Raw genomic sequence first — 17,936 nt, forward strand, 5'->3', positions numbered from 1 at the left:
AGCAGTCTTTGTACATACCGCGGAATACATAATTAGGCGCTCTTTACTCTTCCCCTCCCATCTTTTTACGCTAAACTCCCACTTTCCCCTGGATCCTCCCATTAATGCATATGCATGGCATGAAAAACGCAATCTGCCACTTTTCAGCTCCCGCGACGGGCAGTTTGCGCTTTTACATCATTGCAGCCTGTTTGTACATACCTCGCAATGATTTTACACGCACATTGCGAAACAAATACGTGAAGTGGGTGCAAAAGCGTTAGTACATCTGGCCCTTAGTCTTTTCTCTTAATATCTCTCAATATATTTTAAACATTTCCCTTTCAGAAATGGAGACCTCTGACACAGTCATCAGAACTAATCAGGTCAGTTTCTGTTATTTTTATTCTATCATGTGAATAAAATCTGATCAAATGACTCAGAAAAAGACCATTTTCAACCATTGTGCTCATTAGACAGGAGAAAATACAATACAAATGCAAATACAATATAATACAAATACAATCAAGTCAGAAGATTCAGGATTAGTTTTGTTTGAAACTTCAGAAATTACAGTTTGTTTGGGATTTCAATTCTGACCTGACCTCTTGACCACTAATTCATTTCTCATTTAACTTTGTTTCATAGTCATTGTGATACATTTGCAAGTCATGAATTAAAGTAGCATATGGAGACTTTCACACTATTGTGCTCAATACCTTATTGGTGAAAGAGTTAGGACATCAGCAGTTATGCTCACATTCAAGTGCCACTGCATGTATGTGAGCAGTGTGCAGGTTGTTTAGCTTTAAATAATAAAAAATAATCTTTTTATAGGACAAACGTGGTCCTGGAGAAGAATGCAGATGAGACATTTGGTTTTGAAATTCAGGTAAGACCATATTCCAGCATCCTTTAAGGAAGGCTTGGCAATGTATTTTTGTTTAAATTCAGCTCCTATACATTAATGGGTAAAGAACCCATTTGGTGCAGTAACAATAAAGTGCGATAACAACCTTTGTAAAAACAACAAGCTGTTTGGCTGTAGTGGCCGGCAAGCGGCTATACAGTTAAAACAAGTGGGTTAATAGCAGTAATGAGTTCTGTTTAAATCTCCTGTATTTTGAAAGCTAAATGTTGGCAGGTATGCATATTGCTCCTTACTACCTCAGCTGCCATCTTCTTTGAACAAGTAGCAATATACATTCATTCATTCATTCATTAATTCATTCATAAAAATGTCCATGGCAATGGTGATCAACACCAGACGCTGCTTTACATGCTTTGTTGGATTTTAGGTAGTGTAGGACTTCTAAATAAAGGAGAGCTCGGTGAATGGGCACAAAGCTGCCTTGAACTGGAAACACCATCGTTTCCTCTTAAGCAAATCTAGGGTTTCCTCATTTCTATGTCTTCTTCTCAACCAAAGTTGATATTATATGAACTTGTGGTGTCTGTAGTGACATATACAGTCGCATCAATTTCGTAGCTTGTGGTAAGTCTATCTGGGATGGTCACAATCTCATGGCTTATAATCAAATTCTCAATGGTGAAAATTAATGGGATTTTTACTTCTAGAACCAGAGTGGACGGTCATTTTTGAGCTCCATTCAACCTAAATGAGAATGAAGCGAAATTCACTGCAGCGGAAACCTACTATTTTTTTCCTACTGGTGGGCCAAGCTCAAACTTCTCCAGGTTTTCTTGTGATATTGTGTCAAATTCGTCTCTATTCATTGTCCCTTCAAGCTTTTCCAGTTCTCACAGTTGAAAAACATCCCCACACTACCATATTACTTCCCTATTTTACAATAGCTATAGTGTTTCTTGAGTCTTTGTCAGGGTTAGATTTACATTATATGTAGCGCTTTGATTGGCCCAAATGGTCTACTTCAGTCATGTGACCATGTACTGAACAATTTGGCTGTTGACAGGATATCCAGGGTATCCTGGATCCGCGGCAGAGGATGGGCATCCTTAACGGTACGTTCATTGAGAACCCGAGGTCCTTCCTCTGCATCATAACTATGGGCAAAGAGAGCTCTGTTCTAGAACCTTTGACTGCTCGTTAGAATTTACTTGTTTTTCAAATGCCATCCTACGTTGATGCTTTTTCACGGAAGGCCCAGGCAGGGTTTGAATATCATGCTTCATGTGGGCAGTGGTTGTGTAGTGGCTAAGGAGCTGGGCTAGCTGGCAGTAGCCTGAAAAATTGTGGGTTCGATTCCTGGCATCCAGTGTCCTTGAGCAAGGCACTTAACCCCAAGTTGCTCTGGGAACAATAGCCCTTGACATATGTAAGTTGCTTTGGATAAAAGTATCTAAATGAAAATGTAATGCTTCACTAGGCCTGTGTGACCCATATCATGTGGCTCCTTGGAGAGAACATCCTGCTATGCGCTGAGCAACTGTGCCAACTCGTGGCGTTCCCCTGCACTCCAGCAGAGCTCTCAGAGCTGAGGGCGTATAATGCTTGCAAGTGGTCAGGCACACCAGAGCCCCGGTCTGTGGTGAGCGATGGCTCAGTAGACCTGCTGAGGGGCTGAACAATATCCGCTGTCTGCTGAAAACCCACAATGTTGCCTTTCTTTACTTTGACAGGGGCGGCACCCAGATTGTATAGCCCGATAGCCAATAGTTGGGGAGAGTATCCACTACTACACGGGCCAATAAACCCTTAACCTGGTAGGACTCAAGAGTACATCACCGCCAACTGGCTCACGGATGTACGCATTACCAAGCACAATGTATTCAGGTCCCTACTCCAGGATAGTTGTGTGGGCTATTCTTACAATGTGCACCCTAGGCTTGTTGCTGGGATTGAAATAGGGCACTTGCTCCCCGAATAGCATAATTTTCTGGCTGCCAAAGTCAAGGCGTGTTCGTGCCTGAAAACGATGACATTCACAATAGCTGTGTGAGGGCCGATCTGAATGGGCAGGTAGATCTCCCCACGGACATTCACATTGACTGAACTTATGCCTTGCAAATACTAAACAGTAGATGGCTGGAGTGGCAGCTTAATGTCTAGGTCAATGCTGTTATAACATCGGAAAGGCAGGTGTCCAATAGAGCACATACCTCCATACAATAGAGCAACACATGTTTGCACATTTCAGGGCCCAAACATTTCACACTCAGGGCTGGGGGCGGTATTCGGACTAGGGTTGGGCGATGTCCCCTAAATTGGCATTTGACGATGTGTACAGTAAAACATTGTGATGGACAATGATATCGTGGGGGGGGGGGGGGGTGTTTAGTAAACACTAATTAATTACCATATGTCTGTACAGAAATACATTTATAATTTTCTACATAAAAAATAAAAAATATATTATATAGGCTATATGGCATGATGAAAGTGGACATCTAAGAGAGACATACTGACCAGGCTACCGAAGTTGGGTGGAAGATCTGCTTCAAGAAAATCGTGGTGACAGACGGATTGACAATCAATCTGAACACTTGCGTTTGCACCAACCAGCAGAATATTACACATTGCCAGCCTTCGCTGGGCCTAGCAAAAAAGCTACTTACAGTAAGACTACTATCGTGGTCACTCATTTAAAATCTTCAGTAGGCTACGCTATGCAGCATCCCACGTTATCAGGCTACCGTCTATGCTGAATATGAGGGCGGCGGGAAGTGAAAGTAAAGGGCTGTGATCGCGCAGTCCAGGCTATAGGAGGGCGAAGTAAAAAAAAAAACTTTTACAAATAACGAATCCCGATTACCACTCCGCTGCTGTCTGGGACTTTTGCTAAATGCATGAAATACAAGCCTTACAGTAAAAGACAGATAGGCTACCTCCTGATCCTATAATTAACGAAAGAAATGGTTTATTTTAACACAGAGGAGAACAACGCATTTGGCGCTCGCTGTACCCTTGCAAAAATATTTGAGCGCTAGAATGTCCTAGTCGTAGCCTAACAATAATAATTCAATTGGACTATTTTCTGCTAAAACATTAGGCTACATATTTTACGTCCAATGTAGGCTATAGGCCTGCGAGACATTTAGGCTACAAAAAGACAAACACATTCACGTCACAGTCAGTTTTATCTTATAAGACAGTAGACTAATACGTGATAACTGTTTGGCTGACAGCCTTTAAAGTAGGCTCAATTTCATTTCCAGGGAAAGTGTTTTTTTTATGTTTTAGCCTGTTACAGCATGAATTAGTGACTGGCATGTGGGGGCGTGGCATCACAATGGTTGCTTCCCATCGTGATGTCTGTCAACCATCACGATGGACGATGATATCGTCCATTGGCACAACCCTAGTGCGGACTGCACAGGTTCTGGTGCTGCGGTTCAGATTATGTGGAAAGCTCACATCCATCTCGATCAGGATTGTCTCACTCATGTATTGCAGTTGTCCTGGCCCGTTGCTCTGTAGCTTGCTCACAAAAGTGCATGAGCTGAGTCACGCTGGCAGCTGCTCACCTAATGGCATCACGTTTATGGGCAATCTCATAGGCCTTGGCTAGCTTGTGTGGATTTTGTTCCAGAGCTTTTGCACTAGTTCGGAACGCCCATGGCATTCATGAATACGGGGGTTGTAGTGTAGTGGTAAAGGAGCTGGGCTAGCGTGCAGTAGCCTGAAAGTTGTCGGTTCAATTCCCGGCTTCCACTGTTGTGCCCTTGAGCAAGGCACTTAACCCCAAGTTGCTCTGGGGACAATGTGATCCCTTGTAATATAGCTGAAGTCACTTTGATCAAGAAGTGTCTGCTAAATGTAATGTAATGTAATGAATACCTCCACACCAATGATATCTTGTTCCCCCTCAGAGCAATCTGCACAGCCTATTCAATGGACATGTTTTCATAAATGTCATCTCTCAGTGCATGCAAAGACTCACCAGGTTTACACACTCGTCTTCTCAGTTCAACACCAATAGTGGCAGCATTCTGTGAAGATGGGTCAGTGGAAAATGGGCCTTGCAGGTGGACATCTGGGAAGAAATTGAGATTGATTCTGTTGATAATACGATGATACATAGGCCTTTTGTTGCCTACAGCATGAGTTTTTTTTGGCAAAAAGGTATTTCTGTTTACACTTGTTTAGGAACTGCACATAGCCTTTAATAAAATGATTGTTTTTATGTCAGTTTGAAATTTAATTAAAAATGATTGCAAGAAGGTTTGGGAGAGAAAGAGCTTTGGAAAAGTAGCCTACTGCCCTCACCAAATCACTTGATTATAGTCAAGGCAACATCAGGTTTCTGCCATGGGTACACGTTAGATACAGCATACCGTGCAATTGTTGAAAACTTTCAAACATATATGTCTGTCACATTTTCCAGGATGATGATGATGTATCTTGCTATAGAGCAAATACCATTAAAACCTTTCTTCATGAAAGACATATCAATCAATGACATGGCCAGCACACAAACTGGATCTCAATCCAATTGAACATGTATGGTGGAAGCTAAAGAGAATGGTGCATAACAAGGCACCATCCTGTAAAGCTTATCTGTCAACTGCTACTTGACAAAGTTGAAACCTGGTTGATGAAGAATATTGTTCTACATTAGTGAATTCTCTGCATTAGTGAAGTCTCTGCATTAGTGAAGTCTATGCAGAGAATTCAAGGAAGTACTAATTATGATTTTTTAGGATTGTGATTCCATTAGGATTGTGACTTTTTTCCTCAGGATTGATTGTAATTTCTTTGAGTTATGTTTCACAAAGCCAGAATGTTCTCTGTTGCATACAAATAGTGTTGAGGCACATCTGTGATTTGTCTTTTTTCCCCTAAAATATAAAACAGCTGAATAAACATCCCCCAAGAGTGATGGTTCATAATTTTTGCCAGGGCTTGTATAAGGCTCTGGGTGGTGTTTGCAAGGTTTGACATGCCTTTTGGGTAGCTAGTTTGTTAATTTTTGACCAAAACTTAAAGGCTCCTTTAATTTGGAGCCTCACCCAACAAATCTGCTGGAAAGATGTATCCATGGACCTACATGACCCAAGATGGCGGTGCGTGCACAACGTGAGGCTCGACGTCTGTCCAGTTTTGTAATTTAGTGTTTATTTACTTTGACTATCCTACTTGTTTTACAACAGACACACACTATTGGATATTCATCAAAGCTGCAAGAACTTTGTTTTGGATTACCCATTCAACTTTCGACCAGCTCCCTCCCGAGTTTATCATTTCACCGCGACCAGATGAACAACTCACTCTGACCGGAAATGCTCGCCATCCACATGGAGACGCTTTTTGGTTTGGGCGATCGTCCAAACGAATCTTGTATATGCACTGCCTGAAGACGCACTTTTTTGAAACCTGGTCCCAGGGTGAAAAAAATTGAAAACGTTGTCTTTACGTGTTTGTTTGGATGGTGAAGCCGCATACTTGCGTATCGATGATGTCATCGCCACACCTCAGCTGCCCTCGACTTGACACATATTATAGTATTGCCTAGCAATACTAGTTTTCGTACATGACATTACCTGAGATTACACTCAGAAGGCTAAACATAGTTTATCATGACTTGGTGAACAGTATTTTTCCTATGTGTTTGTCTTGATGCATTCTAGTTACTGTCAGTGACTGACTCGAGAGAACTAGTCAGAAGTTATTAGGGAAGGGCGTTTTCAGTTTAAATGAATGTGTGTTTAGTGCCAGTGACATTCATTTCTTTTACATGTCACAACATAAATAAATGTCAGATATGAGCCTACAAGTCGCTTAGAAATCATGTTAAGCTTACAGTAGATGCACACTTAATGCGCAATTTGATGCAGGCAAAAAGTATCGAGTAATGAAATGGTATTATAGCAATATTATATAGTAAATGTGACGACGGAATAGCCTAGAACTTGGGTAGGAATAGTGTTTAGTAGCATAATGCACTTGCGGTGATAGCCAACAACTAATGTGAATCGCGGACCATACAACCAAAGAAAGTAAAGTTTATTTGCACCTATGGTCACCAAATAAAGGACTGGACAGCACCCTTCACAAACCGTAAAAATTAAGTTTATTGGTTTTACAATTGACTACAGTTGACAGTTCACTATCGGTCCACACAAACAATTCTGGTTTCCTTGCACTAGCTATTTTCGTCGTATTTATCATGTGCTTGGTTTCTTCTTCTACTGTCTCTTTGTATACAGCATGCAAGCTTTATGCACCTCTTCCTCTCATTTATGGTGAATTTCTGTAACAGAAACAGCCCCACCCATAGGCCTGGAATATGAAGTAGCGTGTTGAGATGGATCAGTTTGGACGCAAATATTTTTGAAACGATGCCAGGGAAGACGGGGGGAAAAGATGGTTTTGGTATATGTGGACGTGGCCGCAGACTCCACTCTACAACACCAGTTCCAGCACAACAACTGGAATGTGTTTGCTGCTGATGCCACTACAGACTCCCAAATGCACATTCATACATCCACCAACTCTGTCCTGGATTATATAAGTGTGTAGAGGGAGTGACTACACATAAAACAGTGAAATTATTCCCTAAAAGAAGTTCGCCTTCTCCTCAATGCTAGGGACCAGGAGGCCTTCAGCTCAGCCAGATCCAACCAGAGGAAACGCCTTAACAATCCACAGCCAAGGAATGGAGCCATTTCCGCCCGGTTGCACTGACACCCATCATTGTGAAATGTTTTGAGAAGCTGGTCCTCTCACTGAAATCATGTCTGCCCACTGCACTGGACCCGTACCAATTTGCCTACCGACACAACAGATCAACCGAGGATACCATTTCCACAGCGCTCCACCCGGCACTCCCCCACCTGGACAGTCCCAATGCATATGTTAGAATGCTGTTCATTGACTTCAGTTCAGCATTCAACACTGTGATCTCCTCCAAGCTGATCTCCAAGCTCTGCCAGTTTGGCATCAGCAACTCACTCTGCAACTGGATTATGGACTTCCTTACTAACAGACCCCAGACTGTTAAATTAGGAAGTCTCTCTTCCTCCACCACACTGGCGTGCCACAGGGCTGTGTGTTGAGCCCTCTGCTCTACTCCCTCTTCACCCACAACTGCGCCCCTGTTTATGGCTCCAATGCCATAATCAAGTTTGCAGATGACACCACAGTAGTGGGCCTGATCAGAGAGGAGGATGAAACAGCATATAGGGATGAGGCACCTAGCTATGTGGTGTAAAAACAACCTGGCACTCAACTCCCAGAAGACCAAGGAGATCATTGTGGACTTCAGGAGAACCAAGAGCAAGGCACACACCCGGGGTGCTCAGCGGTGTTGAGGTGGAATGTATGTCTAGCTTTAAGTTCCTTGGGGTCCACATCACAGAAAATCTTTCTTGGTCTCTCAACTCCTCCAGTCTGGAGTCCAGTCTTTCTACGGACCCTTAAGAAAGCGTCCTAGAATTCTATCAGACTTCTACTGCTGTACCATTGAGAGCATACTCACAAACTGCATCTCTGTATGAAAGTGCAATGCTGCCGATCGCAAGGCACTACAAACAGTAATGAAATCTGCCCAAAGGACTTGGCTCCCAACTCCCCTCCATCCACAGCACATGTCATAAATGCTGTACAAACAAAGCCAAATCCATTGTCAAGGATGCCACCCACCAAAACCATCAGGTCTTTTTACCCTACTCCTATCTGGCAGGCGATACGCCTGCGCTCCCGCACCAGCAGGCTCAAGTACAGCTTGTTTCCAGAGGCTGTAACACTGCTGAAAAAACTACATCTCCTGTCTTGCACTTTAGCTGTTTACTTGTTTACCTGTTTACTTTTTACTTCTGCACTGTTTACCTGTTACATTGACTGCACTGCACTGTTTACCTGTTTACATTTTTACATTTACTCCTGGGGCCGGTTCCCCGATAACGCTCACTCTTAGCGTGCTAAGAAGACTCAAAAGATATATCTTTCCAAAGTTGTTTATGTTCCTAAGTGTGTTCCCCGAAGTGTCCCTTAGGAAGCTTCTTAACACGCTGCCTCTTACGTTCGACGTTACAAAGGCGCTATCCCAAGTGAAGGTGCTGAATTAGTTGGCATCGTTTGCTCAGGAATCGATTTTCCACTTCACGAGAAGGTGCATGATGGCGTTAAGAAAGACAACACGTTCTATGCAAATGAAACATTCCTCAAATTATTCCAGTGACTTTTATTTTAACATAGTTTAAGTTAGTAAAATATAGTAAATCAGTAAAATATAGACTATTAATTAAATTATCAAATTGTCAGTAATATGTTCACACGATAGGCTATGTTGTGACGGGTAGACGAACCGGGTACCCCTCGCAAACCATCCACCCTCCTTATCCCGTTGTGCCACTTCTTGACACTTTAACAACATCTAAAAATTATGTAATACACTTTTATATTAATGGTAAGGAACTTTACAATTGATTGGCAAGCAGCTGCAGTTACTTCTGTTAATGCGGTATTGATTGTCATTGGTTAATGTTTTCAATAAAAAGCAACCTATCTACAATGAACAGAGAGAGAGATTTAGATACAGAATATGGTGGGGAAGACGCAAAAAAAGGGCACCGAGCTTCTCGTCAGAGGAACTTGAAGTTTTGCTGGACGAGGTGAGCTTGCACAAGGTGACACTGTTTTCCAGCTTTCGGAATAACTTGTGCAACAGCACCAAGAAAGAGCTATGGAGCGACATAGCACGGAAGATGGCTGCCTCGGGTTCAGGCACACCAAGGTCCTGGCAGGACGTAAGGAAAAAATGGCATGATTTTTCAAGCCAGATTAAGGTGAGAGGTTCTGCTGTCCGTAGAGACCGGGCGAGGACAGGTGCTGGGACCAGTTTGGTGCAACCCTTGACAGCACTTGAGGAGAAGGCACTGGCGATCATGGGAGACACAGTCTCACATGGAATCCCTGGGGGGATTGACGTAAGACGAGGTGACGCTGAACAGGCCTCATGTTCCAGGTCATCGCCACCCCCCAATGTGCCATGCTCTCCAGACACCGAGCCACCTGCAGCACTCTCCTCACCTGGCAGCACCGAGCCGGAAGGTTGCACTACGCCACCACCTCCTGCACGCACGTCTTCGCCAGGACATCGCTACACGACATCCCGACGTCGCTCCACAATCTCAATCTCAAAAACAAGAGTTGGTGAACATTGAGAAGGAGAAGTTGGTCGTGTTGCAGGACATTCAACGCCAGTTGACCGAGGCAAATGAGCTCGCTCGCCAGTCTTTGGAGCTGAAGAGAGCCAAGCTGGAACTGGTCAAACAGCAGCATGCCCTAGCAGAGGCGCAATTTAACAGGCCCTCAATCTCGGTACCGATCTTGCTGCCAGCTGAAGGTGAGCCAGTTGTTCTTGGTTTTTAGATTTTGATGTTCCTTTCCTCACAGTTCATAATCTGATTTTGGTATGTCTTTGTCTTCATAGATGCTGACCATCAGTCACACCAGTGACCGTGTCTGTGTGTATGCTCATCTTTCATTCTGTCATCCTTAATGAGTCAACAACTGATTCTCTATTGCCATTGGAAACCTACCGTCAAATCTTGTTCTATCTATGAGATACCTTATTTATCTACAAGAAAATTAAGCAGTGTCAATCTAAGTGTACATTGAGATATAAAGGCTTGTTTGAAGAGGCTGCGTAAAGACATTAGTTTGTGATGGACATTATCTGTGTGTTTGACGACGCACAAGGCTATGCATGAGGCAAAGCAGCGAAAAGGGAATCCTCTGACAACCATGTGACTTGCGTTCAATGGCCAACAAATGAATGAAGATGTATCAGCAATGTGACGTGGTAATTTGGGAATATGTCAACTTTTGACTCAGGAATTCTAACGTGTAGGCTCCTTCGCCAACCTTAAGTGAAGCATGTCAATGATTGGCGTTGCACAGAGCACTTATGGAATGGACACAATGAGAGAGCCAATGGCATGATAGAGTAAAGGTTTAAAGGATTAGAATCACACACAGACCATTTAATGGATGCGAGGTTTGGAACTTCCGTTTATTTTTCAGAAAACTAAGCATTCCATCATAATACCAATCAAAAGAAAAATCATGAATGATGGCTAATGATAGCTCAGCAAGGTAATCCAAAAAGAAAATGTAACTCAACCAAAAACATTTGCAATCAAAAGCTGCCTTGCCTCAACCCCGGCAGCGTGCAGGGCAGCCCTCTGTGGAGGATAGAGGACCTCAACTTCTACCTCTCCATCTTCCTCCTCATCCGATTCCACCTTCCCCTCCTCCTCCTCCTCTGAAATAGGTGGGCCACCGCGCACAGCCATGTTATGGAGTATGGCCGTTGCCACCGTAACTGCACAACAGCTGTGAGGCTTCATGCGCAGTCCTCCTGCCGACTTGTGCAGGCACCGAAAAGCGCAGCTTCCAGATGCCAATTGCACACTCGACAACGTTGCGCGTGCGAACGTGTGCAACATTGTAGGCCCTGTGGGTTGGTCAGCGGTGTGAATAGGTATGTTCTCAGAGGGTATCCACTATCCCCGAGGAACAGGCTCTGACCAAACCCCTCTCTTTCTGCTTGTTCACCCACGGCAGAATTGGCCCAGACAAAACTGTCGTGGGTGCTGCCTGGCCACCTTGCCACCAGATCGGAGATCACACCCCTATGGTCCACTATAACTTGCACGTTTATGGCCGCGTATCCCTTTCGCGATATATACGCCTGGTCAATCACTGATGGATTGGCGATAGGGATGAGTGTGCCATTCGCCAGGCCCAAGACTCTGGGGATGCCAGCAATGGCATGACAGCCCTGGTGCACCTCCTGGACCTTCTGACGTGTTGCCGGCAGCCGGATGTAATCCCCGGCATGGCACAGAAGGGCGTTGGTGACAGTGTGGACGCACCTCCACACTGAGCTCTTGCTTAGGCCGTGGCCCTCTCCTACGACCTCGATGAAACTACCTGTAGCAGAAAACCTTAGCGCTGCAAGTAGCTGGACTTCAGGGCTTAAAGCAAAATTCCGCCGCGTTAGCCTGGCAAGCGCAGGTCTGAGAAGGTCCAGCAGCTCCATAATCAGTTGTCTTGGGAGGCGAATTTTTTTTAATATAGCCACGTCAGGCAAAATGTCAAAAGGGCTGAAGTTTTGGCGAATAAAAAAATTGACATGAACTAAATGGCTCTGCGGCCGGCGCCGTCTTTGATTCAACACCAGGACATGTTGGTTCGCTGCCATAGTTGGTCGCTTACTGGACACCACCATGCTTACCCATTTATAGATCTTAGCCATTTAGAGCCAAAGTGTTTGCCAGCTTTTAATTGTCAAAAGTGATTGCCAATTTGAACGCTTTAATGACATTACGTATCACCACCATATTAGTTCTGATACCAAATAAAGTAAACTTCATAAATATGCCTATATTCTTTGCGAACGTATTTTATTATTAGTTTTAAAATTTCCATAACATAATATCGTTGAGCCACAACACTGTCAACATAGTCTACCATAGTTTGACTTGTACTGCGCTGCACTGATTTCTAAAGACTGCACAGTGGCGGCGACTAGCGCCTTGAGCTCAAACAACGCTAAGAGAAGCTTACGAATGGTCCAGACCAACCTTACGAAAGTGTGACTTACAGAAGATATACTTAGCGTACGAACGTGTCGGGAATCGTGCCATAACGTTAAGAGAGAGATTAAGGAATAGGTTAAGAACTACTTAGCGATAAGAACGTTTTGGGGAACCGGCCCCTGCACGGTTTCATCAATGCCCTCGCACTGCTAACATCAAAAACTGCACAATATATTTATATTCTATAACCTGCCCATAAACCTGCAATACATATAAATTACATGTATGTTTGTATGTGTATATGTATATGTATATGTATATATATATAATGTTTATTTATACTCTGTACATAACCCTCTATACTCCTTATCTGTCACCGTAGACATGTCATCTGGAAAACCTGTATTTATCTATCTATACACTGTTATCTAGTCTACATAACTGCACAGAATACTTGGTATTTAATGCTTCTTTGCACTTCTGGTTGAATGTCAACTGCATTTCATTTGCAAGAAACAATAAAATCATGGTACATAAATCTTAAATGGAGTTATCTAACAAACCTCTGTACAGTGTTTTCACTTCATTTATAGATAGCAATAGAATTAGATGCAAAAGTAACTTGATTTATCTTAGAGAACAACAAAGCAGCCACGTAGGTGACCACGGTGTTTATGACCCAGACTGTCAAAGCTACTTCTTTTTCCCACCTGTTGGCATTTTTAAAGCTAGAATACATTTTGTGAAAATGTAATGTAGATTCGTTTTTTTTTTGTTTACATTTTTGTAAACCAACCAGTATGTTACAGATAAGTCATTCATCATTTCCTTTTGCAGACTTATGGTCTTCACCATCAGAATGAAAACTCAGTGGAGATGTGTACCTTTGTTTGTAGAGTGCACAATCACAGCCCAGCCAAACTGGCAGGTCTGAAAGTTGGTGAGTAATGAATGACCTGGAGTGGTAGATTATATTTTTTTCCTTATCTTGTGTGTATCTTTGCACAAATTGCTCCTAAAATCACACAAATTGTTGCACACACACACACACACACACACACACACACACACACACATACACACACAGCGCCATGGCCAACCCGTAGAAAGCGCCTAGGCCAAACCTGCAGTTCATAAGGTAATCAGCAGACATGGGGGACTCGTCTCGAGTCACATGACTTGACACGACTCTCGAGTCACATTGTTTAGGACTTGAGACTTGCTTGATCAACATGTATAAAAGACTTGACTTGACTTGATGACTTGAGACTTGAGACAAATGACTTGAAATTACTTGACTTTTTATTTTTCATAGATATTAAGGAGTTAACTTTACAATTTTAGAAAATCTGCTTAGGTGCTGTTGCATGCGTCACGCGAGCGAACCTGTCATTGTACCAAGTGACGCAACGCGACAGACCAACAGCAAGTGCCAGATCAAATGAGACAGACTGAGGTAGGCTAACTTGCAAATATGGAAGGCTCTACGTTTATACCAAAACATAATACGAAATAACGAAAATGTTGCCAATGTAACCTAAAGTAAGTGCCTCTCTTTCTCACTCCCTCTTAAACACGTCCCTGTTCCATACATTACACCCTAGTAGTAACAACAGTCAGTAGGCCTGGCTAACTGCCAGCAATCATCATATAAAAGTAGCTTATTTCACATGTTAGGCTTATGTACCTATAATATGATATAGCATTGACGGTCCTAAACCCTCCTAAAACCCATTGCGCTGTCGCGCTTGTCAAAGTTTGGCAGTGACGTCGGCGGCAATGTTTGATTGATTGATTAGTTCGCTTTTTTGACATTATTGGGTCCCTGGGGATGTGACAGGTCAGGGCAGGTGTAACTTGAACTGTTTGAATATAGTTTCATGATTTGATGTAGCTTACCTAATATTTGAGGCATATTGAAACAATAATAGGCTATTTTATAATAGGTCTACTTGAAATACATTTTTATTCTTATACATTTCATCTTATTCTATAAACCATTCAGATGTATGTGGCTTAAATGAATGCAATGTCTATTTGTTTTTTACAAATAAAACTCCAGCAGTTAATAACAAGCCTATTTGCTTGCTTGAGACTTGAAGGTTAAGACTTGAGACTTGCTTGTGACTTGCACATGTGTGCCTTACTCCCACCTCTGTCTGGCATATTGAAGGATGAAATACATATTTTTGATGTTACGCATTAGAAGGGGTAAGCCTAGCTTGCACATTATTAAAAAGGAATGCGGAATGTAAGATGTGACTGGTTTTGAACACAGCCACACAATACTCTTACCTTGACTTGCATTGCATTTTGTACACATGCACAACCTATTAGAAAAGAGCCCTGCTAGCTAGTTTGCATGCCATTCTTGAGGGATATCTGGACAACACAAAGTATGCATTGTTGACATTATGTCAAAATGGTTGTTTCGTCACATTATGTTGCTATTTTTAGATGTTTAAAAAACACTCCAAATACCACCTTTAATGTTTGTATTGTCAAATTTGTATGCAGGATATACCATTGCATGTGTTAATGAGACATCAGTGGAGGGTTGCCAACACAAGGAGATTGTTCAGCTGATCAGGTCTTCAGGGAACATCCTCAGGTAAGCACCCAGTCAAGACTACTGCTAGGTTAGCCTACTATAAGTGTCCGCACACGCATCAAGCTTCATTCACTCTAGTCTAGTCTCTTGCCAAGTTTGCTTGTGCCAGCTCTCACTAGACTATCTGTTATCAGTCTTGATATCGATCTACTTAGTCCTTTACTTCAAACCCAAACAGTTTTTTTAAAGACTAATACCACAAACAGTCTTTTTAAAGATGATCCCAATCTCAGCCCCAGCTATTTTTTTTAACTGCTAGGCGTGCGCTTAGCTAATAGGGTAGGCTACCCCTCTGCCTGTTTCACTGTGTTGCAACACATGCCGGTTCTCTTTGACTCCATGCTGAGCCAATCCAGAGGTCATATCAGAGGTCTAGTGCCAATTCCCACTTATAACAAAAGCCGGTAACACTTTATAATAACTACACACAATTCAGCATTTATTAAGCATTTGTTACGTATTAGTTAATGGTTTGTTCATTATTAGTAATTTATTGTTCATACATAATGTATTATCAGTAAAGCATTTGTTCACAGTTATAAAAGGTTTGTTCACAGTAAATAAGCCTATATCTAAAATATGAATACATTATTGTTAATACTTAATAAATGATGCAATAATACTGTGTTGATAAGGTAATATTTCCATTATTTAACAGTTGTTACATACACATGCACTAATGATTAGTTAGGGTGAGGAAATATTTTATAAACCACTTTCTAATACTATAATTCATGATTAACTGAGGAGTTACAAGTGATTATTTTGTGAGCTCATCTAAAGTGGGGACATTTTATGCCTTGTAACACATTTACAATATTACATAATAATATGAATTATACATGCTTTGCTGTTGTTATTATTATTATCATCATCATCATCATCATCATCAGTGGGCCTATTATCATTACTAGGCTTTTGGGTAACACTTTATAATAACTACACACAATTCATAATTTATTAAGTCTTTGTTACTTATTAGTTAATTGTTTGTTCATCATTAGTAATTTCATGTTCATACATAATTTATCATCAGTAAAGCATTTGTTCACACAGTTATAAATGGTTTGATCATAGTAAATAATCCTATCCAAAAGTATGTTTGTAAGTACATTTATACTTAATAAATAATAGATAGATAGATAGATAGTCTTTATTGTCATTGACACTTTTTGCAAAGGTACAACGACATTTGAAAGTGCTGTCAACTCATGAGGTATGCATAAGAACAATAATAAATAGTTTAAAAAATGCACATATATAAAAATATAAAATGAATATAAACATATATTGCACTGGTTATGAACAGGAATGGTTCTGTACCTTCCTGGTGATATGATATGCAATGTGGCAAACACCTTTTTGCAAATGCAGCACACTGAGGGCCAGATGTACGTACATTTGCGAACGTAACGTTATCAGCGCCATGGACAAACCGCAGACTGCGAGCGCTGTCAGACCCAAGTTTCCGTTGTATTTATCAATCGTTCAATCCTTGGTGTAAACTGTGCCTTTCTCTGCCTCTCTCCGCCCATAAACGCAATTTACGAACGTCCACAACTGTATGGCAGAGCCTACAAGCGCAGTTGAATGAAGTTAACTGATGACAACATTAAAAAGAATCAAACGTTTAGCGATCATGAAATAATACCATAGATGATAAGATGTCAACGAGCAGGGAGATAATGAAGATCAGTAGTTCGGTAACGCTTTAGAATAACATGTGCTTATTAGGTATTAACAGTGCTGATGAAAATGTTCATTTTGATTCTATATTCCGATGTTCTATATTATACTAGCTATGCTTTTTACAAATATGTTTCTGATGGAAAAGTGTTTGTTAACTTACAACTGTTAACAAATATGCTTGTAAGTAACTTAAAAGGCTGCTTATTAACACTTACAAGCTGCATGTTAACAGTTAGTTAATGTTATTAAAGGATAACAACAGTTAACTAACTGTTAGTAATGAATTGTTAACTGCTTATTATGCACTTTTAATACCTAATAAGCACATGTTATTCTAAAGCGTTACCAGTAGTTCTACTCAAACTACTTGTGAACGTAGGCTATGGAAAATTGGTCAAATCTAGCAAGTAGGAAAGTTTAAGTGAATGACGTGAAAGTGAAAGTAAGACATTCGAAAGGCCAACGAAAGTTAATGTTGCTTTTGATAGTAGCCTACAAAGACTTGCAAAACTGGTGCTCTAAATAGCGATTCTGTTGTCTTTGAAAGGTTCTCTTATTGAAGCATTGAACTTCAATTTGGATTAACACCTGCTTTTACAAGGCGCAAGTATTTAGGCGCAGAATAGACGTGCGCTTTCAGGAGCAGTCTTTGTACATACCGCGGAATACATAATTAGGCGCTCTTTACTCTTCCCCTCCCATCTTTTTACGCTAAACTCCCACTTTCCCCTGGATCCTCCCATGAATGCATATGCATGACATGACAATCGCAATCAACCACTTTCAGCTCCCGCGACAGGCAGTTTGCGCTTTTACATCATTGCGGCCTGTTTGTACATACCTCGCAATGATTTTACACGCACGTTGCGAAACAAATACGCCTGAAGTGGGCGTAAAAGCGTTAGTACATCTGGCCCTGGGAGTGTTAAAGGAGAATTCTGCCGATTTTCACATAAATAGATAGCTAAAGCAGCCAGGCATCTTAGATGGAGAGCAGCTTCACAGAAGAGAACTTCTGACAGCAAATTTGAGGAAAAGTTGGTAAACCACCCTTCTTACCTAATTTGAGGGTGCTGATTCTGAATATTTTGTTTACCAAGCTCAATTCTGAGTTCTAAGCTGCATAATCAGCATTTTAACATAAAATAGCGATTATTTTTGCTTATTTTGCCCTAAATTGGGTTGATTT

At 41.6% G+C, this 17,936-nt stretch overlaps 1 protein-coding gene across 1 annotated transcript in view; it reads left to right on the plus strand.

Annotated features, from left to right (window-relative positions):
• tamalin (trafficking regulator and scaffold protein tamalin) overlaps window positions 1–17,936 on the plus strand; it is a 42,371-nt gene that overhangs the window by 12,675 nt on the left and 11,760 nt on the right. Inside the window, exons 2-5 of the mRNA XM_042098264.1 lie at window positions 328–365; window positions 817–871; window positions 13,285–13,387; window positions 14,965–15,058. Coding sequence (XP_041954198.1) covers window positions 328–365; window positions 817–871; window positions 13,285–13,387; window positions 14,965–15,058 — 290 coding nt within the window. The remainder of the gene's footprint in view (window positions 1–327; window positions 366–816; window positions 872–13,284; window positions 13,388–14,964; window positions 15,059–17,936) is intronic.

Source organism: Alosa sapidissima, chromosome 7, assembly GCF_018492685.1.
Source record: "Alosa sapidissima isolate fAloSap1 chromosome 7, fAloSap1.pri, whole genome shotgun sequence".
Classification (NCBI taxonomy): domain Eukaryota; kingdom Metazoa; phylum Chordata; class Actinopteri; order Clupeiformes; family Clupeidae; genus Alosa; species Alosa sapidissima.